Genomic DNA, 27,538 nt, shown 5'->3' with positions numbered 1-27,538 from the left:
AGTACATGTTAAAGCTTTTGATTTAGCAGAAGCACAAAATGGCGGACGAGCACCCGCAGAGGCACAAAATGGCGGACGAGCACATGGGGAACTGCCATATCGTCCTCTTTCATATTCAGCAGCTGCTTCTTCCAGATCCGCCTCCTCCTTGGGATTCAACTCATCCTGAGACAAATAAAGCGCTTTGAATTCATCTAAAAGTGGATACAATCCTGGCGTTGCATCCGATTTTTCTATTTGTTTTTCTCTCTTTTTCCTAGGATTCTTAGGCCTATCTACCGTAGTCCCTATATTTTCACTTTCTGACGCACTATCTTGATGTATGCTAAGAGCTTTACGGCCCATCTGTACAATATCTTCGCATTTCCCTTCTCTTAAGCACGAATGTATCATTCTCCATAACGGAAACGTGCCTCGAGAGAGCTCCCCCATTTTGTGACGATCAGCCAAGTCCTTCCCCAGTTTTTCCCAAGATGGAACAGTCAGGCTCCCAGACACCGCAAACCATGGGGCGGCACCATCAATATCCTGCAACAGTTTACTAATAGTTTTATGTGAAATCTTAAGTCCTCGATCGTTCAGAAGGGCTTGGATGGGCTCATGGAATCCAACGGTTGGTTCCGCGGATGAACTATTCCCCATAGTTCACTCTCATATATGAACAACTTGCTAAAGCGGGAAGATCTCTGACCTATCTAATGGCCAGGGGAGACACACTCGGTCGGGCTGATGGCACCGTAGCCACACGCAGACAAAAAGTGCGACAGCTACGAAGAGAACGAAAGCGAAAATAAAAATCTCGGGCTCTATTGCAGCAAAAACATACCTAAACTGGACTACTTAACGGCGGTTCACTCCGTGTGTCGAGTTCTGAATCGGTCCTCCATGCGGGGCGCGCAGGTTCCCGGGTTTCGGCACCACTCGCGGCGAGCCGCTTCTGACCAGCAGAATGACGAATCACCACACGCTAGATTCTTCTCGCATCACACTTTATTGGAGTACAGCTTGGTTTCGGGCGGATGGAAGGAAGACCCCGTACGCTCGAGCCTGTCTGCTTATATAAGGGCTTAAGGACTCGTGTAAGTCCCTGATTCGTCCGTATGGTTATCGCATTTCGCAAGCCGGACTTTGGATAGGCCACTGCTTCAAAACCTGATTAGCATATTAGGTGCATACGCCCTAGCGGCATACTTAGTGCATGCGTAATGGCTATCCGGCCGCGCCCTACAGAGAGGTACTGGTTAAAAGTGGCCTCTGGGGACAATTCGTTTTCAAAACCTCACATTGCTATAAAATTGCTGTATATTGGCACTGCTATATATTTGCTATATATTTTTAATCATGGTTAAGTTAATTAACCTCTCTAGGTCTCATTTCTGCAAGCTGCAGCATTGGGATCGTAATAGTACCAACATTTAAGATTGCTGTTAGGATTATGTGCATAAGTAGTGGAAAACTGTTGTAACTATACCAATGTTTTCTATTATCTTGTAGCTGCAGAGAAGCAGATACTATTCTACATCATAAAACTGTCCTTGCAGATAGGGTTGAAAGAAATCTGCGTGGCAGAGATTATGGCTTTTCACTTAATAAGTTGTTGCCCTGATAAGAACATTTGTTTAGACACTGAGCCCACCCTTCTGAAAAGTTTAGTGGCTGGTGAATATTCCTCCTGAAGCGGGAGGAGGCTCAACTGGTATTGATACTTCCCTCTTCCCACATGGATATAATAAAGATTAAAGAAGCCCGTGATGCTACTATATCTGTATAAAGCATTGGCTCACTGCTTGACCCTTGGGAGGATTTGGAGAACAGGAGTGTAATTTCTTGGGTTCTTCCTCAAGGTTATTTACTGTTCTCAATAGTTATTTACTGTTATTTATCTTATTTACTATTCCCAAGCAACTTCAAAGTCATCTGTGGAAGAAGAACTCAAAAAAGGGCTAATCATGGGCTTTGTGGCCACAAACTGTCTCTGTGGAATGCTGTTCTTTCTGTTCTTTTTACAACCTTTCATACGTATTGGGTTGGCCAAAAAGTGCCTTTGGCTTCTAAGTAAAAATAAAAGACACATTTTTCATTTTCACCAAGAACTTTATTGAACAATGTATTCACCCTTTTGTTCCACTACCTTCTGCCATTTTTCAGGCAACTTTATAATTCCATCTCCCCAAAAGTTTTTACCTTTCTGAGCAAAAAACTGTCCCAGGTGCCTTTTACAGTCTTCCAGGGAATTGGAATTTTTTCTATTAAGAGAATTTTGTAAAGACCGACATAAATGGAAATCCAAAGGCGCAATGTCTGTTGAATATGGCAGATGAATCAGAACTTCCCAGCCAAGCTGTGACAGTTTTTGCCTGGTCATCAAAGAAACATGTGGTCTTGCGTTATCCTGATGGAAGATTTTGCATTTTCTGTTGACTAATTCTGGACACTTTTCGTCGAGTGCTGCTTTCAGTTGGTCTAATTGGGAGCAGGACTTGTTGGAACTAGTTGTTTGGTTTTCCGTAAGGAGCTTATAATTGAGGGCTCCCTTCCAATCCTACCATATACACAACATCACCTTCTTTGGATGAAGACCGGCCTTTGGTGTGGTTGGTGGCGGTTTATTTCACTTGCTCCACAATCTTCTCCATTCCACATTATTGTACAGTATCCATTTTTCATTGCCTGTCACAATTTGTTTTAAAAACGGAATGTTTTCATTACGTTAGTAGAGAATCGCATGCAGAAATATGGTCAAGAAGGTTTTTCTTCACTTAACTTACATGGAATCCAAACATCAAAGCGATGAACATAACCAAGCTGGGGCAAGTGAGTTTCAATGCTTGATTTGGATATTTTGAGTATGTCGGCTATCTCCCGCGTGGTGTAACGTTGATTGTTCTCAATTAATGTCTCGATTTGATTGCTATCAACTTCAACCAGTCTACCCAACCGGGGAGCCTCGTCCAGCAAGAAATCTCCAGCATGAAACTTCGCAAACCACTTTTGACATGTTCCATCAGTCACAGCACCTTCTCCATACAGTGCAAAAATCTTTTTTCACGTTTCAGTTACGTTTTTACCTTTCTTGAAATAATAAGGCATAATATGCCAAAGATGTTGCTTTCTTTTCCTTCCATCTTCAATATTAAAACGGCTACACAAAAATTCGTAAGTCTTTTTTTAAATGCACACTGATATGACAGCTGTTACGTACAATCTAACAAAATTGTTTTGAATGAAGTTAAAGACAACTAAGGGCTACTAGAGCCATCTAAAGGAAAAAACCGAACGAGCCTTTTGGCCAACCCAATAAGAACCATTCTTAGCTGGGGAGGAAAAGGGGATTTACAAAAATAAGCCATGGGCAGTAGTTTGCCCACCTGCATCCTTGACCCTGTTAGCTTTTAACACTCAGCTGCTCCAGGATACCTTTTAACAGGTTTGGCTACAGCCTTATTAATTCCTAAAACTTTGCCAGTCTAATAAAATCAGGGCTTTGGCCAAGAGCCCAGGCTATAGAATCAGGCCACCAAGCTTCAATCTTGATTCTGCCACTTACTGGCAAAGTAAACATTTACAAGTTAATTAACCTCTTGATGCCTCTGTTTCTTCATCTGTAAAATGGAAATAAAAATAGAGTTATTATGAAGAACAGATGAGTTAATGCACCAAAGCATTAGAAAGCCAGTGAGGTTCATAATAAACACCTAATAAATGTTAGCTATTATTTGTATCATCCTCATTATCACCATGAAGTATACAGAAGCCACACATTAGCCTTGGTTTGTTTCTAACTATATTTACTTTAGGTAGCAATTATCAAAAGGTGTATATTACCCTTGGAATATTCTGAAAAAGCTGGTGGCTTCGGCATCCCACCAAAACTTACTGAGATAAAGGACAGGGAATAGTTATACTGTTTATTCTCCCACATGCATTTTCAGAAAATCTGAACACAATCTCACATAGCTGAAGGTTCCTATTTTCTGCTGCCTGTTGGAAAACTACACCAACCCCTAACAGATACTGAATAACTCTTTTCTGCTAATCCCTATACTTGGCAATGAACACAATGAGAAATTGACCTAGTCCCTGCTACACAGAAACCTGCAACTGAGTGGGAGAAACAGATCAGAAGGAGCAGAAACTCCAGTGAACTCAGACAGGTCAACAGAAATTGCTAAAACTGAAGCTTATGCAAGTAATGTGCACTCTGTTGTATTTGATAGCATGTTCTAGAAATGTCAACAAGGTCAAGCTGGTTAATGGTATTGTTCAGGTAGGAATAATCAGTTTTGTATTCTTAATGAGTTTCAGTCTGCCTGTATTGATTACTGAGAAGAGTGTTGAAATCTCCGTATTTAATTGTGGATTTCTCTATCTCTTCTTTCAGTTCTGTCAGATTTTCTTCATGTAGTTTGAAGCTCTGTTGTTTTCTGGATACACACTTAGGATTGTTATGTCTACGTGGTGAACTGACGCTTGGTGTAATGTCCCTACTTCTCCCTGGTAATAGTCCTTGTTCTGAAGTCTATTTTGTCTGATATTAATATAGTCACTCCAGCCTTTTTTGATTGATGTTTGCATGGTACTTTTTTTTTAATCCTTTTAACATATCTATACCCTTATAGCTAAAGTGGGGCTCCTTTAGACAGCATATACTCAGTTTTTGTTCTTCATCCAATCTTAACAATCTTTTAAAATTAGCATATTTAGGTCATTAGCATTTCATGTAATTTTTAATATGGTCAGATTTAAGTCTACCATTTTATTATTTTTCCCTGTTTTTCCTCCTTGATTTTCTTCCTCTATGACCCTTTTTCTGCCCTCTTTTGGGATGAATTTTTTTAGAATTAAATTCATCCCTTTTCATCTATTACTTTTTGGCTATTATCACCTTTTTTTTTTCCTCCTCCGGGGTTGCAATATACATATCTTTCACAGAGTACTTAGTGTTATTATTTTACCAATTCCCCTGTTCTTTAATTAGTTGTCGTATGTATTCTCTATATACAGTGCTCTAGCCAAGAAAGCTATAAATTTTATTTTAAACAGTTGCATTTTTAAGAGGAGAAAAAGAATATTTTATATTTACAAAAAAACTTACTATTTTTGTTGCTCTTTTTTCATTTCTGAAGTTCCTAGTTTCCATTTGGTATCATTTCTGTTCAACCTAAAGAACTTCCTTTAACACTCCTTTTTAGCATAGGTGTGACATTTCCCCCCCTTCTTCCTGAAGGAAATTTTCACTGGATATATAATTCTGAGTTGACAATTTGTTTAAGCACCTCAAAGATGCTGTTCCAATGTTTTCTGGCCTACATGATTTCCAATGAGAAATCTGCAGATGTATGAATCATTGTTCTACCACATATTTTCTCAAGAATTTTTATCTTTAATTTTCAGAAGTTTATGATGTATCCAGAAGTGATATTTTCTCTATTATAGCATTAAACAAGAAGTGAATAACAAAAAGATATCTGGACAATCTCCAAACATTTAGAAATTAAACAGCATACTTCTAGCAACCAATGGACCAAGTCACAAAAGAAAGTAGAGCAGGGACTTCCCTGGTGGTGCAGTGGTTAAGACTCTGCGCTTCCAATGCAGGGGGCTTGGGTTTGATCCCTGGTCAGGGAACTAGATCCCACATGCATGCCGCAACTAAGAGTTCACATGCCACAACTAAGGAGCCTGCATGCCGCAATTAAGAAGCTGGTGAGCCGCAACTCAGGAGCCCACCAGCCACAACTAAGGAGCCTTCGAGCTGCAACTAAAGGAGCCTGCCTGCCACAAGTAAGGAGCCTGCCTGCCACAACTAAGACCCAGAGCAACCAAAGAAAGAAAGAAAGAGCATATTTTGAATGGAATGAAAATGAAGACACAACATTTCAAAATGTATGAGATGCTGCCAAAGCAGATATTTTTTTAAAAAATGTATTCAATGATGTATATATTAGAACAGAGGAGGAGTCTTAAATCCATTATCTAAGCTAAGAACTAGGGGGAAAAGGGCAAATAAATTAAACCTAAAACAAACAGAAAAAAAGGAAATAATAAACATAAGACAGAAGTCAATAAATCCAAAATAAACATAAAACATAAATCGATGTAACTGAAAACATGAAAACACTAGTCAAAATCAGCGTTGGCAAAATATGGCCAATTATGGTCCACTGCTTCTTTTTGTATAGGCTGTGTGTTAATGATGGTTTTTAACATTCTTAGAGATGGACTGAGTTTTTTAAATGGTTGGGAAAAATTTTTTAAAGAATATTAGGACACATAAAAATTACATGAAATTCAAATTTCAATGTCCAGAAAGTGTTACTGGAACATTATCATGCTCATTTGTTTACATATTGCCTATGGTTGCTTTCATACTACAGCAGCAGAGTTATGTAGTTACAACAGAGACCGTATGTGCCCCTCTCATTTCTTTATACTGTTGCTAAACTCAGTACAAATCATAGTGACCTAGCTATAGCTCAACAGCAATTGAAGTATCACATGTGTTTTTTAAAGTATCGCATGTAATGATGTACCACAACATTTAATTTTTTTTATTACTAGCACATACTCATCATGTCAAAACAAGAAGAGAAAAAGAGACTTCAAATGTTGCACTTTTAAGGCACATTGGAAGTAAAATATTTTGTTACAGAATTAGATGGCAAAGCCTTTTGCCTTTTATGCAGCAACAACATAGCTATGCTAAAAGAATACAATATATGTGAACATTAGCAGACTAAGCATTCATCACAAATATGCTCAATTCACAGTAAAGCACTGGTCAGAAGGATTTAAAAATTTTAATGAAACGTCTCATTGGAACAGATATTCTTCACAAAAGTAATGAAAATGAGGCTGTAACCAAAATAAGTTTTGGATATTCAGATATTCAGCTTCTATTTCTGTCCCAAGCAAATAAAGCAATTTACCAATGATGAGTTAATTAAATCATGTTTGACTGTGGCAGCCAAAGAAATGTGTCCTGAAAAAATAAAACTTTTCTAAGATTATTAGACTTTGGGCAAGAATCGTTGCTCAAAGAGTTGAATACGATGGGAACACTATAGTCAATTACAATACAAGGGAAATAATTCTGATAAACTTTATTTGGCTCTTGGCAATTCAGCATATGTCACAGATGTTGCTCGGTAACGGTTTATTGAAGGAATCATTGCCAAGTTTGAAGTGACTAATCAGTAAGTCACCAGAACAGCCTGCGTGGAACAACTACAAGTGAAAATATTTTCAAAGAAGTTGAAAACATACTAATTCAGTGTAACCTGAAGTGTAATCTTCTGGACTGTGTGAAAACTGATTACAAATTTATAAAGCTGGTAAAAATGTAAGTTTGTAGTCTATGGTTCTTTGTTGTATTATTCATCAGCAGGTACTCTGCAGAAAATATTTTAATATATCAGGTGCTACTGAAGCAGTAGCATCAACAGTGAACTTCATTTACTCTCATGGACTTAATCATCAAAAGTTTCATGAATTTCGTCAGAAACAGAAGCTAAATATCCTGACTTGCCTTACCACCCAGCAGTTCAATGGCTGAGCTGCAGTAAAGTTTTATTGCGATGTTTTAAGTCTCGGGCTTTCTAAGTGAGAAAAGCTGCCCTCCACCACTATTACTGAATACTGAATGGCTTTGGAAATTAGCTTTAGCTGCAGACTTCATGATGTTTTTTAATGAATTCAACCTAGAAGGCAAAAATAGCACTTATACTGTAGTAAAGTCATTTCAATGATAACTAATTTTGTTTGAATCCCAAGTAGTGCCAAGCTACTTTATAAATTTCCATTGTTGTCAAAAGTTAAAACAAGGCAGATCTTCACTCCGCACAAATTTTTAGTGTGATGCAATTGCCAAAACTCAGAATTGTGCACTAAAAATAATTTTACTGTATGTAGGTTAAACAATAAATGTTAAAAATTAAATGAGGCTGTTCAACAAGCACTTGTTCACGCTTAAAGTAAATAAAGATCACCTGGGGCTCCTATTAAAAGGAAGAGCCTTGGTCCCACCCCTTCAAAATTCTAAATAAATTGGCATGAAACTGGACCCAAGGACCTGCCGTTCTATAGAGCTCCCAGGTGATAATGCTGCTTGAAAGCAGCCAGAGAAGAACAATGCATTACCTACAGGGGTACAATGGTTCGATGGAACCCAGATTTCTCATTAGGAACCATGAGGCCAGAAGGAAGTAGCACAATACACTTTTAAAGCAGTGAAAGAAAAGAACTGTCAAAACAGACTTGTATACTAAAGATAATAGTTTAGAAAAATATTTAGGAATGAAGGTGAAATAAAGATATTCTCAGATGAACTAAGAATTCACAGGGAGCAGACTTGCTCTAAAACGATTGGTGAAGGAAAACTTTCAAAGGAAATAAAAGAAAGAAATTTGCATCATCAGGAAGGAGGAGCAACAGAACAGTAAATATTCGGGAAGATATGATAGGTTACTCGTCTCTTGAGTTCTTTAAAATATATTTGACCATTGGAAGCAAAAATTATAACACTATAGGGTTTTCAAGTTATATACATGCAATATATGACAACTAGAGCATAAAGGTAATGCATTAGTTTTCTCTGGCTCCTTTCTAGTTTCTTTCTTTGTCTTTAGTTTTCAGCAGTTTGATTAAAATGTGCCTGGGCTTGGATTGCTATGAGTTCATCCTGTTTGGGATTTGCTCAACTTCTTAAAAGAAGTTTCTTTTCTTAAAAGAAAACCTATAAGTTACACTTAAGATACTAGAAAAGAGAAGCAAAATAAACCCAAGTCAAGCAAAAGAAAGGAAATAATAAAGGTAAATATAGAAATCAATGAAACCAAAAGTAGCTCTTGGTTTTTTTACCATAACAAAAACTCTAGCAAGAGTGGCAAAAAATAAAAGAGAGATAACAAAAGTTACCAATATTAGGAATAAAAAAGTAGATATCATTACTTCTAGAAGAAAATATAAGAGAAAAATCTTCCTGACTGGGAATTAGGCAGAGTTCTTAGACATGAAAGGCACAATTCATAAAAGAAAACACTGATAAATCAGACTTCATCAAAATTAAAAACTTTTGCTCTGCAAAAGACACTGTTAAGAGAATGAAAAGATAAGCTATAGGCTGAGAAAAAGTATTTGCAAAGGACATATCTTGACAAAGGACTTGTATCTAGAATACATGAATAACTCTCAAACATCAACAATATGGAAAACACAACTCAATCACTCAATTTAAAACTGGGCAAAACACTTTAGTAAAGAAGATAAATAAGCTGAAAAAAAGGTATATCTGCTGAACATCATTAGTCATTAAGGAAATGTATATAAAAGTCACAATAAGATCCCAACACATGCCTACCATATGGCTAAAATTAAAAAAATAAAAACAGAAAATACTAAGTGCTGACAAGGATGTGGAGCAACTGGTACTCTCATATATCATTAATGGGAATGCAAAATAGTAGATACCCTGGAGAACAGTTTGGCCACTTCTTAATGTTAAACATACATTTTCCTTATGACCCAGCAATCCCATTCCTGGTTATGAATTCTAGAAAAATAAGCAAAGAAAACCTTGTACACAAATATTTATAGCAGCTTATTCACAAATGCCAAAAGCTAGAAACATTCCAAATATTCTTCAATGGGTGAATGGATAAACTATGGTATATCCATAAATGTAATATTAATCAGCAATAAAAACAAAGTACTGATACACAACTAGGATGAATGTCAAAGGCGTTAAGCTGGGAACAGTTCTTGGAGCTCTCTGAGATGCTGTTCCCAGGTTATAATCCTTGATTTGGCTCAAATAAAATTTTTCATTGACAAAAACGCATTATGCCGAGTTAAAGAATCCAGCCCTAAAAGGTTACACGTGGTATAAGGCCATTTATGTGACATTCTCAAAAAGATGAAATTATAGGGTTATAGCGGTCACCAGTGGTTACAGATGCGGTGAGGGGTGATTATAAAAGGAAAATAGGAGAATGTTTTGGTGTGATGGAACTGTTCTGTGGCTGATGAAAGTGGTGATTATATGAATCTACACCTGTGGTAAAATTAATAGAATTGTACCCCAAACAGGAAAAAAATACTTAATTTGACTGTACGATGATTGTTTTAAAAAACCTGCTTCTCATCTGTAAAATGAGGGTAATGATAGGTTTGTTATGAAAAATAAGTTAGTATCTGTAAGTCACTGGAAACACTGCCTGGTCATAAAACACAATCTATAAATGTTAGCTGTTATCATTTCTATCAATGTATATCTCAGGAAATTTGTTTTAGATCATGAAAATAATTGCTCATAAGCATTTCAACAATCTGAAATAGATGGTGGATTCTATAGCTCACCAACATTAAAGGTTAAGGAACATCTCCATGGGTTATTTCTATTCTGTTTTGTTACCTAATTCCAATTTCAGGAATTCTGCACTGCAAACTCTTGATGCCGGCAGTCTGTTGAGTAGCTACTCTAACTCCAAACCCTTGCCAATCTTGTACTGTGTGCTGGGCACACAGAAAAAAATATGACATGGTCCCAGCAACAGAAAAACTTTCAGTGTATGAAAAGAGAGAGATGAGAAACAAGGAGCCCCAGGACATAGGTAAGTCAAATTGTATACGGGAAAACAGAGAGCATTGGACTTTGGAACCATCCCTCTCCAAAGTGCAATGCTCGTGTCCCCTAGCTTTCTCAAATGAGTGCCATTCTCCAATCTGCAAAAATAAAAACCTTGGAGTAGCTGCTAACATCTCCCTTTCCTGGTCTTGGATATAAACAACGGATGATAATCAATTTTTGGCAATTATAACAATAAATCAGGGCTTCCCTGGTGGCGCAGTGGTTGAGAGTCCGCCTGCCGATGCAGGCGACGCGGGTTCGTGCCCCGGTCCGGGAAGATCCCACATGCCGCGGAGCGGCTGGGCCCGTGAGCCATGGCCGCTGAGCCTGCGCGTCCGGAGCCTGTGCTCCGCAACGGGAGAGGCCACAACAGTGAGAGGCCCGCGTACCGCAAAAAAAAAAAAAAAAAAAAAAAAAAAAAAACAATAAATCAATCAGTATCATACTGACTCAATGTTGGGGACTTGCTTTAAAATATTGAAACAAAAATAAATTGGAGCAGGGGTGTGTTGATACAAGACTGACAAATGTTAACAAGGGTTGAATTTGGGTGATGGTTCCACAGGGGTTCATTATTTTATTCTTATTACATTTGGCTCCGTTTGTAAATTTCCACAGTAAGAACTTAAGGGGAAAATAAAACCTATGATAAGTATTTTGAAAAACTTAAGTAAAAGTCCAAAAATAAATCTACAGAACAGGAAAACATTAAAATATTAATATTGTTATCTCTACATCCTGTACTACATCCTTCATAAATTTTCTTCTCTAGAATATGCAATTTTTATGATCAGAATATGAACTATAATATTATTTCAAATAAAACTCAATTAAATTGCAGATAACTGAAAAAAATCTCATCAAAAACTCAAAGCTTTCATGACCCTCTATAAAAATCCAAACATGCCTTCTCAACCTGACACTAAACACATTAAGAACTAAGGCAGCAGATCGAAACTACCTAAATTCAAATCCCAGCTGAGCCTCTTACTAGCTGTGTGACCTAGGATAAACAACTCAGGCTCTGTGTCTGTTTCCTCATCTTTAACATGGGACTAACAGTATCCCCAGTTCCCATAGGGCTCTTGTGAGGATTAAGTATGTTCATTCATATAAAGCTCCTAGATTAATGTTTAGCACTAAATGTTTAAACATTATGATTATTACTCATGCTCACGTATTCCCCCGTCCCTTCCTGCATTTATTCAACAAATATCAGGGCATCTTTGTAGCAGAATTTGCCCATGAGTGATGGAAATGTCTTCTCCCCTGCGAAGAGATGACATAAGAGGAAGAAGGATGCTAAGTCCTAGTCAGGTGAGTCTCTGCTGCCCGCGGCCAAAGGGTCATTCCCTCCTCACTGCAGCCTTTTGCAAGAAGTAAGGCTGGGAGAGGAAAAGAGGCTGAAAGAAATCAGAACTTCATCAGTACTCCCACATAAATCACAGTGCACGTCCCAGACAACAGCCAGAGTGATCCTCTCCAAAAATTTTAATTAAAAAAAATTAGGAGTCTGGGTTCAGCCCCGATTCCTTCAGGGATCAGAGAAGGGCCAGGGACACTGTACCAGGAGCTCTGACCCACAAAAGCTTTCAGGGACCTGAGCGCTTTTCAGGAAATTAAAAAATATTAGTAACAAGAGACCTTGTGATTTTTAACCACAAGCCAGCCTCTGTTCTAAGTCTTTTCCTGTACATTCTCATTTAACTCTCACAATAGCCCTATTAGGTAGACACTAAGGCCAACTTTAAAGAAAAGGAGACAGAGACATGAACATACTCGCCGAATATACTGTTAGGAAGCGGCAGCGCGGGCTGGTGGTCGCTTAAAAAGGGGGGGAGGCAAGTACAGAACCCAGGAGACTCCCAACCCCAGAGACATACGGCCCTGGCCCGGGCCCCTAAATCAGGGATGCACCAACAGTCCCACGCTCCAGGAGGCTCATTCAAAGGGAGCACCAACCGCGCCCTTCGCCGCAGATGGATTCCTTCCCCAAGGTCGAGGGCCGGGTCGCTACTGGCCCACAACAAAGCGAAGAAAGGTCAGTGTAGACGCGGGGTGAGGGACCCGGGGGAGGGGAGGCTCACCTTTCCGAGAGGAAAGAAGGCCGCGGCCTCGCGTACCTGGGCCGGAAGTGACTCTGCCTACAGAGACCTCCTGGACTACGCTTCCCAGAATTCCCAACGGGAGCAGGGACACAGCCTCATCCTCCTGTAGCGGAAGTTATCCAACTACGGTGTTCCCGGGCTACACTTCCCAGAATTCCCAGGCACCTCGTCGCCTTCCCAGGGCGGAAGTGCTGGCTGCTATACTGAGCGTGTGGATTGTACTTCACAGCGTCCCATAATGAATTTCGTAACCCCGCCTTCCTGGAGCCGAAATGCTTCCAAACCTAGAGCGCTCTACTACACAATTCTGTATTTGCTTAAAGGCGCCTTTTCGGAGCGTAACTATCTCTGATTCTGTGGATCTTCTGAGCTGCCATTACCGAATCTCCTGGGGGGCAGCCCTTTCCGCAAGACTGCCTTTTCTCTTTTGGGTAGACAGTATTTGGATAGTCAGTATTCTCTTTAGGATAGTCAGTATGAATCAACTCTATACTGTTAGTCGAGCTTGGTCTTTCTCTCCCTTTTTTCTTAAAAAAATTTTTTTTAAAACGTGACCAAAACAAAGCAAACTCAACCAGAGCAAACTCTATTTACCTATCCACCTACCTATTCATAGAAACTACCCATAAAGACAGACTAGAGAAACTTGAAATGTGAAAAAAGAAGAGAGAAAGGGAAGGAGGGAGTAAGGGAATAGATTATATAAAGAAAGCGATTTGTAGGCAAAAAATGCAATACTAAAAGGAAATTGTGCTGCCTGCACTGGGCACTGAATGTAAGGAATACAGGATCTCAACCTTACTTTGACTGGATTGCTTCTTTTATTCTGTATGGGTGTGAATGCATCTAGAACTCTTGACACTGCTACCTCCCATAAGCTGTTCATGCCAAGATCCACAAGAATGGACGTGAATGCCAAGAATCCACAAGAAGCAGATGCAACCACTGACCAGGGCATAAAGCAGCAGCAGCAAATGTTTTCCACATTTCCTTTGCTTTAATTGCTAACTATGAAATGTGGGTCATAAGGCAAATGGAAGGAGCTGTAGTGATACAGATGAAACATTCTAATATGGGAAGGGATAAATCCTTTATGAAATCTTGAATTTTTTTCTTTTTTGAGCTTCTAGTATCACATCACCTATTTTCACCCTGCTCTTGATATCATAAATACTATAAGTTGTCAGAAAACTAGCAGAAATAAAGAAAAAAAGAGAGGAGAAAGTTTAATTGCCCACTCTTCTCTTGGGGAAGAAATACAGATTATTTTCCTTGGGCTTCCCTGGTGGCTCAGTGGTTAAGAATCTGCCTGCCAATGCAGGGGACACAGGTTCGAGCCCTGGTCCGGGAATATCCCACATGCCTGTGTGCCACAACTACTGAGCCTGCACTCTAGAGCCCACGCGCCACAACTACTAAGCCCGTGTGCCACAACTACTGAGCCTGCGTGCCTAGAGCCTGTGCTCCACAATAAGCGAAGCCACCGCAATGAGAAGGCTGCGGACCACAACGAAGAGTAGCCCCCGCTCGCTGCAACTAGAGAAAGCCCGCGCGCAGCAACGAAGACCCAACACAGCCAACAATAAATGAATTTTTAAAAAAAGAAATGCATATTATTTTCCTTTATGCTGGTACATTAATTGTATTTGATGTTATATCACTTGACCCTCTTGTAATCTAGAACAGCTCCCCCTCCCCTTTTTTGTATGCCCTTCACCTACTGAACTAACTAGATCAGTTGTCATGTAGGATTGCTTACATTCTGCATTTGTCCAATGGCTTTTTTGACCTGGCATTTATTGCCCTGAAACTTTGATATATTCTGTGAACTGGAGGTTAAAGGTTAGATTTTTGGCAAGAATAAGGAAAACATGGTGTTGAAAATAGCTGAACAAGGTCCCATACAGTGTCCAACTGAAACCAGTTCTAATGCTGGGCAAGTACTCTCACTAAGGAGTAAAAGAAAAATGACGTAACAGCCACTATGTGAAAATGCTCAGTGGTTTAAAGAAGGGGATCATTTAAAGAAATTATACGACGTGACTCTTTAACAACCCCTCCCAAAAGGAAATTTTTTTTCAAAATACTTATCTAATACGTAGCTTACGTATTAAGGAAGATCAATCCGATAAAAGGTAAGTTTGGGGGATAAAATGACAGGGAAGTTTAAAAATACACTAGACAAAATAAAGAAAATGTTTTGGATACTTAACGCTTCCACTAATAAAAAAATAGGTAATTTGGGACAAACATCTGGCACATGAAAGGTGGATACATTTTTTTTAAGTATTGGAAGGCATCAAAACACAAGGTAATGGAGAGTTAGTGGACTAAAATTCAGAAAAAGTTGGGGATACATGTATTAGGGGCTGCTTTTCTCCTGGGGTGATGGTCTAGTCAAAGAGCTGAAAAGCCTAGAAGCTCTGTAGCACTCTTGACACCCATGTGGGGCTAGGGGAACAAAAGGTGCTGGAAATACCTATAGAATACATATCTTTTCAAGCACACATAAAATATTTACAGAAAGGGGTCATAAGGTGCGCCAAAAAGAATAACAACAAATTTCAAAATATTGAAATAAAATTAAATGCTTTCTGAATACAATGAAATTCAGCCAAAAATCAATAACAAAAAGATAATTTAAAAATGTCCATGTATGCATTTAATAAATTATCTCTTGGCTCCAAACCCAACCTTCTTTACATTGCTTTGTGGGGCTGGAATGAGAGGGAAATCTGCAGCTATTCTCTTTACTTTGCCATCTGGGTCTATGTTAGGCTCTGCCAATAGAGGGCGACGGTGATTCACATATTTGGTATCAGGATTTTAAAGTCACGTGTATCAGAATCTTCTGAAGAGGGACTTCCCTGGTGGTCCAGTGTCTAAGAATCTGCACCCCCAATGCAGGGGGCCCGGGTTCGATCCCTGGTCAGGGAACTAGATCCCGCATTCATGCCACAATTAAGAGTCCGCATGTCGCAAAACTAAAACAAACAAACAAACAAAAAAACCAGATCCCGCATGCTGCAACAAAGATCCCGCACGGCCTAAATAAACATTAAAAAAAAAAAAACCAACAAAAACACGTAGGGACTTCCCTGGTGGCGCAGTGGTTAAGAATCCGCCTGCCAATGCAGGGCACACGGGTTCGAGCCCTTGTCCGGGAAGATTCCACATGCTGCGGAGCAACTAAGCCCATGCGCCACAACTATTGAGCCTGCACTCTGGAGCCCGCGTGCCACAACTACTGAAGCCGACGCGCCCAGAGCCCGTGCTCCGCAACAAGAGAAGCCACCGCAATGAGAAGCCCGTGCACCGCAACGAAGAGTAGCCCCCGCTCGCCGCAACTAGAGAAAGCCTGCGCGCAGCAACGTGGCCAAAAATAAAATTAATTAATTAATTACTTTTCAAAAAAGAAGTTAAGGTTGGGAAAGGAAAGGAGGTGGGGGGGAATCAGAACTGTGTCTCCCTTCTGCACGAATCACAGAACACAAACTCACTATCCTGGAGACACACACACACACACACACACACACACACACACACACACACACACTCTTTCTCTCTCTTCTGAAAGAGAGAAAATGAACCCAGAAGAAATTCAGGAATAACCTGGATTCCTGCAGGGATCAGAGAAAAGGTCTGGTAGCACTGCCAAGTGGGACTCATCTCTTCCTGGGCTCATGTGAGTTGTCAGGTAACTGAACATTTCTCAGGAAATTAAATACATTAAGCAAAAGATACAATTACCTTTGGCTTTAAACCTTTTATTTGTGACTATCCCACTTAACTCTCCAAACAACTCTACTAAGTAAGTACTATTATTTCCCTCTTCTTACAGGAAAGGAATGCAAGGCACAAACAGATTAAGTTAGCTGCTTAATCTCACACCCCTAGGAGGTGGCAGAGCTGCAGGGTCAGTTGGCGATTAGGAACAGACAGCACAGAACACAGGAGACTCAACCCTCGACCACCAGTCGTGGCACTCAAGAAGGCTCAATCCAGTAGGGCCCAACCCCACCCTCTGCCTCTGGCTGCACATTCCCTCTCATAAGGCCAAGGACATGTCACAGTTGACCCCAGCCAAGCAAAGAAGCATTGCCGTCCCGTGCCTGCGTTTCTCCAGAAGAAGGACTGCCAAGACCTCACTTCCCTGGAGGAAGTGACTCTACCCACAATTCTTGGTTACGCTCCCAGAACTCCCGACAAGATACTAGTCACAGCCACGCCCCCCTGTAGCGGAGGTTAGCCGCCTACAGAGCTGTTAGACTACATACACTTCCCAGAACCCTCACGTCATTGCCCTCCTAAGGCGGAAGGTTGGCTACTACCCTTAGAGCCTAGATTATATTTCATGCGATTCCAGAGGAATCAGTGGAGAACTACTTGTTTAAACACGTTCACTTATTTGATAATTAATCACATTTTTCCCATGTATTTACTTGCTATAGCGATTGCTTCTTTTAAAAACTTGACTATTCATATCCTTTGCTGTATTCATATCCATATTCCTATTGAGGTTTCATTATCTTAAGATTCCTGTTAAGGATTTTATTAAGGATTTTAAGCCATTTTCTAGCATATATGTCAAATAGGTCAATATTTTCGGCCCAGTTTACTATGTCTTCTACCTTTATGTATGTTGCTTTTTTAACATGGGGAAATTAACTTTTTTCCATACAGACTTAATCATTGTTATATTTGCTTCGCTTAGAACTCTGTGCATCCATAACAAGCAACCTTCTCTGTGCTCCATTACTATTCCACACGTTTTAAAAGTATTAATTTCATTTAACTCTCACAATCCCACTAAGTACTATATAATTATACCCTGGCAACTGACTCACAGAGATTAACTCGCCCAAAGTTATAACACTAGGAAGTGGCTGTGCTGTCAAGGAGAGGCTGGGGAAGCACAGAACCCAACAGACCATCAAACCAGCGATGCATTACCCCAACCTGGGACGCGCTAACCACTGCAAACGCTAGGAGGTTCTGCCGGGAGGGAGGCGCAAATGCCTCTACCCCTTGTCCTCTGCCGACCATCGCTTCTCTTCCTCAAGGCAGAGGGCCGAGCCACTGCTGTTCCCTCGTCTAGGCTGAGTAGGTGCGGAGTAGCTGCTGGGACTCAAGTCTCCACTCCACATGGTATATGACGGCCGCAACCTCCCCTGGAGCGGAAGTTCCTGCAACTCACTTCCCTGGATCCGGAGACCACCCGAGAGAGGCCGCACCTCTCACTCCTGGAGAAGAGGAAGTGTTGTCGATTGCACGCAGCTTCTGGACTACACTTCCCAGAATTCCCAATGGGTCTACAGCCCTGCCTGTCGGGGTGGAACTGCTTCAGACTACAACTCCCAGAATGGTCTGCGTGGTAGTGCTTCCGCCTTCCCTCCACTATTTCTTTTGGGAAAATTCAACCTTGTATTTTTTTTTTCCAAGAAAAAACTAAAACGTGGGAATTTAAAGGAAATATGGATATTTAGGGGTAAAAAAGAGATGCATTTCACATTAAAAGAAAATTAACACATTTTAGCAGGAAAGCTATGCCTATGACAAAAGACAAGGGACTTGGTCTGTGCTGCACTGGATATCGACCTTAAGGAACATGGAATTTCAGACTTGGTCTGACTCCATTGTCTCTTTATTTGTGCCTGTCTTCATCTACTTCTGAGTTTGCTGTCCGGTATAAACTATTTACTGCAAGATGCCAAGAATCCACAAGGAGTTTCACGCACTGTTCAGGCCGTAAAACAGAAACTGCAGTGCTGTTTCTGACAAATGAGAGGAGCTGCACTGGCAAGGAACTGGAGAAAATATTGTTTTAGGGAAAAGGTCTCTTTCCTCGAAATTTTTTGAGTTCAAACTCAGGCTTCCCTTTGACTACTCCTGTGTTGTTCTCTTTGACATCATATATTTGCTAAGAATATTTCTTTTCTATAGATCTGTTTAAACAAAGTGAGGTCATGATTATTTGAGGCTGTGGGGTAGGTAGGTTGATGTAGGAGATGAAGTCATATAACTATAACAAGTGAAACTACAGGAAGTATGTACTTACCGCTTTCCTTCTGGACAGGAAATAATTTTTTAAAACGAAACTTCTAAAAATAATATGAAAGTATGGAGAATAGTAATATGAAATATCAATACTAAATACATATACCTTAAATTTAACACTTATCAACATGCCACACTGGCTTCACTTATCATTTTAAAATTTTGTAAAAAAAAACAAAATAAAATTTTGTTACTAAAGGATTTTAAAACAGTCTTTGACATTATCATTTCCTTCCAAATACCGTATTGCTTAAAAATAATAATATTTTACAGCTGGTTTATTCTAGTTACTATCCAAGTAGATCAATTCATTGCATTTGATTGTTACCTCAGCTGAGGCTCATTTATTCTAGAACTATATCCTACATACATACACAAGCACTGCCATTTTTTAATGTCCTTGAACTGTTGGAGAAATCAAGATGTCAAATTAGGTGTCTGAATTCTGGATTTGTCTAACGGCTTCTCATACTTTCTCCTCTAATCTTCTAGATCTCCTGTAAAGTAGAATTTTGCTTTAAAGACTAGATTAGATACAGGTTTTTTTGTTTTTGTTTTTGTTTTGGCAAGAATACTTCATAGAAGGGACTGAAAGTATTTGAACAGAAACATTCTGTTCAACCAAAGCCAATGCAAATCCTGGGCCAGTTTCTCTCCAACAGAGAAAAACAAAAAGAAATAACAGCAAATATGTAAAACAACACACATGGCCTAAAAGAAGGAAACCACTATCACAAATCACATCACATGATCTTCTATATAACAGATTCTATCTTTGTGAGAGGAAAAAGAATATTTGGTAGTCTGTTTTGAATTTTCACATATATTAAACAGGGTAAGATAAAAGCAAAGATTTTTCAGATGAGGAAAATAATTTGGGGAAAGCCTTACAACACTGAAAAGTGAAGTGTAGAGTGGTGGAGGGGGATGGTTCCCGGTGCTTCTCTGCATTCTAAAAATCTTTTCTATTAGTCACAGATTGTACTTGATCTTTTATAACTTCATTTTTTTCCCTCCAAACAATATGTGAAAAATTTGTAGGTCTAGATCATTTTTAATGGTGTATATTATTCCATTACATGGGGATACCATAATTTGCTCAATCTTTCTTTTTTTTTTTTTTTAAACATGACTCTCTTTTTTTCTTTTTCTTTTTTGGCCACACTGAGCAGCATGTGGGAATCTTAGTTTCCTGACTAGGGATCGAACCAGCACCCCCTGCAGTGGAAGTGCAGAGTCTTAACCACTGGACTGCCAGGGAGATCCTTCCTCAATCTCTTATTCATGGATCTTTAGGTTCTTTGCAATTTTTATTATTGCAAAATTCTTAGAAGATGTTCCCTTCTGAAACCATCTTTTCCAACTTGTGCAATTATGTCTGAAAGATAAATTCTGAGCAGTAGGATTAGTGGATCAAAGACAATGCTCCTTATACACTTTGATACATATATACAAAATCCTCTCCAGAAATGTTACACCTGTTTTTTTTTCCCCACTAACTTATGTGAGGATGCTAACTTTTTTCTACTCCCTTACTGACAATGAGCTTTGTTAATCTTTCACTATTGCCCACCTGAATCGTTAAGAAAGTAATACTTCAGGGATGGTTTCATTTGCATTTGAATGGCTGTTTCAGATACAGACAATAACTAGTATGAAAATGTAATGTAAGAAAAACTAGGAATAAAATATGATCCAAATGAAGAAACCTATAAATAAACTAAGATACAAAAAAATACATTGTTATTGAAGATGAATAAAGATATTGTAAAGTATCTCCTCCTCCCAAATCCAACTATAATCCGAAACTAAATCACTATTTTGGTAGGAACTTGACAAAATGAGCACCTTCTAAAAACCCATCATTAAACAAGACTGCTCAGAAACAGTGGTGTCTGCTTCTGACAATGAACACTTTGGCTTGGCCTTCTATAGTTGTTACCCACTTGAGAAAAATGTTCGTTTTACTTAATTTTATTAAGACTATTTGCAGGGCACCATTTTTTAAAATTGCGTTTAAGATGTGAGCTGACATACTTTTTCACTACACATTACGGAAGTTCTCTGCTGCATGGGATTTCTTATGTCCATAGATAGCACTTTCGGTAAAGTTTTATCACATGCACAGCACCTGGAAAAGGTCTCTTTTATGTACAGACCAATGAATGAAGATTCTCACTAAAGAAGCCCTACCGGGCTTCCCTGGTGGCGCAGTGGTTGAGAGTCCGCCTGCCGATGCAGGGGACGCGGGTTCGTGCCCCGGCCCAGGAGGATCCCACATGCCGCGGAGCGGCTGGGCCCGTGAACCATGGCCGCTGAGCCTGCGCGTCCGGAGCCTGTTGCTCCGCAATGGGAGAGGCCACAACAGTGAGAGGCCCGCGTACCGCAAAAAAAGAAGTCCTACCTACACCACTTAAATGCCTGCACTGCCACAGAGTGCCTCAAAGATTTAAGTTTTAGGGACCTCCCTGTTGGTCCAGTGGGTAAGACTCCACGCTTCCAATGCAGGAGCCCGGGTTCGAGCCCTGGTCAGGGAACTAGATCCCGCATGCATGTAGCAACTAAGAGTTCACATGCCGCAACTAAGAAGTCCGCATGCCGGAACTAAAGATCCCTCATGCCACAATGCAGATCCTGCGTGCCGCAACTAAGAGCCGGCACAGCCTAAATAAATAAATAAATGTATTTTAAAAGTTTTGAACTCTAATTCTACTGTTGCTTCCCTATGTGGACGCCAGTGACTGTGAAATATGTTGCTATTAAATCCCTCTGTACTAGGCAGTACAGCCTAGGCAATGTTGTAACAAATAAACTGCCCAAATCCCAGTAGTGTAACACAATAAATGTTTATTTCTCACTCAAAAGAAACAAAAACAAAAAGTCCAACACAGACAGCCACCTTCCCATCTGGAAGAAACAGCCTCCAAAACCACCATGACAGGAAAGAGAAGCCTGGAGGACATGGACAGATGCTTGTAAGGGCCAGTCCTGGAAGTAGCACATATCACTTTTGCACACACTCCATTGGTTGAAACTCAATCACATGGGCCCACCCTTAACTGCAAGGCCTGCTGGGAAATGGAATCTTCCTATGTGCCCAGGAAATAGAACCAGTACGAATATGAATACGTATCACTAACTCTGCCACACCCTAAAAATATCACTTCTACAGAGCTTCTCCTGTGTGGAAATTCTAATGGATTTGAAAACCTGAGTATGGCCTAATTCTTACCATACTAATAACATAGCTCTCATGTCTGAGCACTATTTTGAATGTTCTTAACGGAGACTGTCTTTCTAGAGGAGACTCCAAAAACAAAAAACAAAATCACCTAAAGATTATGGCTGGACTGAAGTTCTTACTCTCCTCATCCCAATGAGAATGTCCTTCCTGGGCATACCCATTAATGGAAATTTGACCTGTAACTATTGCCACAAACAACCCATTTGTCAAGAATCACTTTCTAAATTCAATAAATAAATAAATAAACAAACAAACAAAGCTTCAAAACCTAAAAAAAAAAAAAAAATCACTTTCTTTGCCACGACAGCAGATGGCAGCTGATAAGAGCTTCAAGGAAGGTGTTGAGATCCACAGTGGTTTCCTGGAGTGCCCTTAAGAACCACGTGCTTCAGTGCGGCCAGCTGACATCACGGGTGGTCGTGTCCCTGTCCTTTGCTCCCCCCGGCCCTCCCAATGGCTGAGTAAGCCTCTGTCATCTGGAACACATAAGTGGCTTCTGTTTTCCTGATTGAACACAGACTGACTACATTTATAATGTTTCTGTTCTCTTGTGCAGTCTTGGCTGAGTACGAAGGTCTGAGCTACGTATTTCCTGAGCCTTGCCAGGCTCATGACATGCATAGTCCATCTCATCCCTATGTGCTGTCTGACGGGCAAGAGGATTAAGAGTTACGACTGAAGCCCTTCCCGCATTCTTTACACTTACAGGGCCTCTCTCCTGTGCGGACTCTGAGATGAACGTGAAGATCGGAGTTCCGAATGAAGCCACTCCCACACTCATCACATTTATGTGGTTTCTCTCGGGTGTGATCTCTCTGATGTAAGTGAAAATAGGAGCTGTAACTGAAGTCCTTACCGCACACTTGGCACATGTAAGGCTTTTCTCCCGTGTGAACCCTCCGGTGAGGGTGCAGAGACGAGCTGTAGGAGAAAGCCTTCCTGCACACGTCGGATTTGTAGGGTTTCTCCCCCGTGTGGACCTCTGGTGAATGTGCAGGTGTGTGATTTGGCTGAAGCCCTTTCCACACTTGCCACACCTATAAGGCTTCTCCCCCACGTGCAGCCTCCAGTGGACTTGGAGGACGGAGCTGGAGCCGAAGGATCTGCTGCACTTGCTGCATTTGTACTTCCTCTCCAGCGTGGACCCTCTGACGGACAAGAAGTCTGGAGCTCTGACCGAAGCCCTTCCCACACTCTGTGCATATATTGGGCCTTTCCCCTGTGTGGACTCCCTGGTGGATACACAGAAGCGACCTGAATCCGAACCCCTTCCCACACACGTCACACGTGTAGGGCATCTCCCCCGTGTGGACTCGGTGATGGCTGTGAAGAGAAGAACTGCGCTTTGCCACATTCAATGCCTTTATAGGGTTTGTCTCCCAAGGGGCCTTTCTGATTCCTGGGAAGGCCTGAGCTCTGTTTGCAGCCCTTAGCCCACTCCTGACCCTCACAAGTTTTCTCCCCTGAGTGGGTGTTATAGTGAACAGTAAGTCCTGAGCTCTGACTAAAGTCCTTTCCACACTGGTCATATTTCCAAGATTTTTCTCCTGTGTGAGCGCTGGGATGACCATGAGCATTTGCATCATCTATGAAACCCATTCTATAGTTATTACACCTGAAAGGTTGCCGCACTGCATAGACCACGTGACTGTGTTTGACTGCTGACTTCATAACCAAATGTTTCCCACAGCCGGTGTATCTGTAAGGTTCCTCTCCTTTACATTCTTGGAAATCATTACAATCACGTGAGGTCTGAAAGAAGCTGCCATCACACTGAGCACATCCATCCGATTTCTCTTCCATATGAATTCTCTTGTATACTTTCCCTGAGAATTCTCAGGCTCAATCATTACGTTGGCTTTCTTCCAAGATCCTGGGGTAAGGACCTGTGCCAGGCCTTTCCGAGCTGTGATGTCTTGGTTTTCTAAATTAATGGCATTTATTACATACCTTTCATTTTCAGACACTTCTGCCCACTCTTCACAGAGGGAAACATCTCCTTCTAAATACTGGGGACAGTCTCCTTGAAGATGCATGACATAATCCTGACTCACACTCAATTCACTGATCCTTCGTTTCCAAATCTGCCAAAAGTAGAGCACTTCTGGTGACAGGTAACTCAACCCTTTTTCCTGAAGGTTCGTCCCAATGTTGTTTATAATCCTGTCTCCTATGAGGAGAAAGAGAATTTGGCTAAGTGAACAAGTAGATCATCTATCCAAAGGCTTTGAGAAAATGAAGTAGGATGGGATGAGAAGTTGCCACTGGCTCCTAGTCATATAGGAAACAATTAGAAACCCAGTAATTCTAATCGGTGAGCTGCTAATTAAAAACCAGGTATTGCAGGGAAATCAAAAGAAATCTTGGAAATAGTTTACAAAGGAAGAAATTCACCTCTCGGTTATAAGAGTAGTTGATAAAAAGCCTTTAATCATTTTACTACAGAAGGCATGGGGAATGCTCCCATATGATTCATGTAATATGCATAATAATGGAGTTCTGGACATGGTGAGAGGCACAAACGATCACAGGGACCTTCCAGGATCCTGTAAAAGGTTGCAGAAACAAGTAACAAGTCCTATTCCCTAACGATGTCCCTTCCCTTACATCACTGTTATATGGGATAGAACTATCATGTATGTTTGTGTACAACCTTCACAACTGTACAGGGTGGGCCTACAGCTGCAGTGGGGATTGAAACGGGGATAACATTGTGAAATATGAGACATCCTTTTTATCTTTCCTGAGGTTCCCTGGCTGCTTCATGAAGAGACAAAGTCCACCAAGATCCTGCCATCCAATTCCTTAACTTCTCCCCTTTGAGGTTACTGCAGAATCTCAAACAGCCATGGCTATGAGAATTGGCAGCATGAAACTGTCAATGGCCTGGCACCCAGGGAAGCAAGACTGTACTAAAGGGACATAAGAAACAGGGGTTTGAGGCAGAAGAGGATGGTCACACCCTTGGCACCCAAAAATAGGCTTCAAAATGTCACAAAAACCATGGTTAAAACCGTCTGGACACTGCTTCTGGTTCAAGGTAATTTTCTGAGTCATTTTACTGACAGTGACTCTGGTTCATAAGGTGGTGTCAGAGAAAAGGGAAACAGGTTTAAAGCAGCAGTTTTCCACCAGTTTTGACTGTACCCATAGTAAGAAAAGCATTTACACTGTGACCCAGTACCTACACGTAGACACATACCATAAACTAAAATCGTTTTATCAGCTGAGATTTACCTTACCAGGTGCAATCTACTCTGATAAATCCTTTTGTGTTCTAGTCCGTTAATCTATTTTGCTTTTCAAAAACTGCTAGTTATGACATGGTCACTTGATTTCAGGACTCACCAATGGGGTTGCATCCTGCAGATTTAGCCCAAGGAGCCCTGTTTATAATCTATGGACATAGTGGTACTTAAGTGTCACCTGGTTATTACAAGCACAGGGTCTACAGCCAGATTGGGAAGGTTCAAATCCTAGTTCCTCTGACAAGCTGGGTGGCCCTGGACAAGTTACTTACCCACTCTGTGCCTCAGTTGTTTCCTCTGTAAAAGGGGGGCAATGATAGCAACTATCTCACAAACTAAACTGAGGTAATACATATCTGTATATGGGGCTCTGAGAAATTGAAATTAGGTTAGATATTGATCAGCACGGAAGCAAATCAGCAGACACTTATATTGCATTGACCACCAACCAGATCCTAATTTGGTTCCTTTAACACTAGTTTGTCCAAAACATTGGTTTCGCTCTAGAGGCAACCAAGGGACCAAGGCCTTGGTAATGTGTGAATTTTCTCAATCTCACTCTGAGAAATATGAGGAGAGAATGAGAGCCTAAACGTGTGAGGAGGTCAGGGTAGGCTTGCCAACTGCATCAGATACCCACAGGGCAGGGGGCGCAGCGTTGACAAGGGCTCCCTCACCAGCACCTTACAGGGTACCACCGGCTCACAGTTATCTGCTAAAACTCATGAACTGCAGGTTCCCACCTGCACGTGCATCTCTTAGGAGATTTCTCTCTGGTGGCCAAAGTTTCCCTTTGTGCTCCAACTGGAATATTCTACCTGGTTTGAAGCTGACCACTTGAGAAAACAGGACCAGTGGTTTGATGCTTACTTACAGGGAGGTCGCTGTCCTCACCCACAGAGACCAGGTTCCTGAAGTTCTCCAGCATCACGTCTTGGTACAGGTTTATCTGGGTGGAGTCCAACAGCGCCAGCTCTTCCTTGGTGAAGACCACAGCCACGTCCTTGAAGGTCACAGTTTCCTAAAACTTCAAGCACATGCCACATTCATCATCTGCACAAACGACCCCTGGAAGAAGAGCCACGTTGGAAGCTTTTGTGCCAGTCATTAAGTTGTGGTCTTCTTGCTCCAAACCCTCTTAGTTCCCTGACCAGGGATTGAACCCGGGGCCACGGCAGTGAAAGCACCAAGTCCTAACCACTGGACCGCCAGGGCATTCCTGCAAACTTTTTTCTATAATCTCTCTTCATTAGAGAAAGCTTTATAAAATAATATCATGTATGGAAAAAAGTACTTAAAATTCTGCATTCACTTTGACTTCTTTTCCCCCAATTTAAAGATAAGTTACAATATACACGTGTACATATAATGAGAGAGAGAGAGCGTGCACACACATATTTCCATGTCCTAATATTTTCACCCACTTTATCTCACTTGATAGCAGCACAGGGTCGAGACAAGAGGACGAATGAAACCACGATAATCCACTGATCCAACACCAATGCAATGGATGGACATGGAGTCCACGCCACCATCTTTTTCTTTTTCACTGTTACAAACAATGCTGTGATGATCATCCTTTGAACACTTGCTCTGACTTAGAATTCTTGGAGTGGGAAATACTGGAGCAGAGGTTTGCAGAACTTCTACAAGGGCTGAAATGCCCCTGCAGTTGTGTGGATGTACCCATTTCTCCATATGTTAGCTAACAGTGAACACCGATCTTTCAAATCTTTGGTCATCTGCTAGGAAAAGAATCACATCTTGTTTCGATCTGCATCACTTTGATTACTAGAGGCTGGTCATCTTTTCATATGATTATTGGTCATTTGTTTTTCCTCTTTTCTCCCTTCCTGAACATGAAGGCTCAGGTCTTTATTCCCAGCTCCTGTTTTTAAAATAAGGATATTAAAATTTTGTTGTGCATGAAGCTTTTTTCACCCAATATGCTGTCTTTTAACTTTGTTCATAGTATAAGTTTTGGTAGCGTGTATTACGTGGAGAATACAACATCTGGAAATGAATAAGAAGAAATGTCCCACTGAGGAGAAAAACCTGGGCAGAAAAGGAGGATTCATTATTTGGAGTCACTTCTCTACATAATGTGGGCTCAGGGCCCTGAGATGAAACCATTATTGACTGGCCGTATGTAGAGCAAACAGGCACATTACAGAGTCCTACAGACCTGGGCTCAAATCCAGGATTCACCACTCATTTCTTCATCTCTAAAGCAGAATCATACCACCTCTCTCAC

General features: G+C 40.8%; 2 protein-coding genes across 2 annotated transcripts in view; both read right to left on the bottom strand.

Annotated features, from left to right (window-relative positions):
- Positions 1 to 12,754, bottom strand: part of ZNF112 (zinc finger protein 112) — a 33,266-nt gene extending 20,512 nt beyond the window's left edge. The window contains 1 exon segment of the mRNA XM_032614107.1: positions 12,715 to 12,754. The gene's annotated coding sequence lies outside the window, so the exon portion shown is untranslated.
- An 8,865-nt stretch (positions 12,755 to 21,619) lies between these two features.
- ZNF285 (zinc finger protein 285) lies at positions 21,620 to 26,700 on the bottom strand. Its single transcript, XM_032613058.1, is given in 6 exon segments — positions 21,620 to 23,015; positions 23,018 to 23,163; positions 23,165 to 23,380; positions 23,382 to 23,854; positions 23,857 to 24,206; positions 26,155 to 26,700. Coding segments are annotated over 6 exon segments (1,740 nt in total). The 5' UTR covers positions 26,393 to 26,700; the 3' UTR covers positions 21,620 to 22,698.
- Positions 26,701 to 27,538: the final 838 nt, after the last annotated feature.

This window comes from Phocoena sinus, chromosome 19, assembly GCF_008692025.1.
Source record: "Phocoena sinus isolate mPhoSin1 chromosome 19, mPhoSin1.pri, whole genome shotgun sequence".
Lineage (NCBI taxonomy): Eukaryota > Metazoa > Chordata > Mammalia > Artiodactyla > Phocoenidae > Phocoena > Phocoena sinus.
The sequence above is the reverse complement of the archived record's forward strand: the minus strand, read 5'-3'. Positions and strand labels throughout refer to the sequence as shown.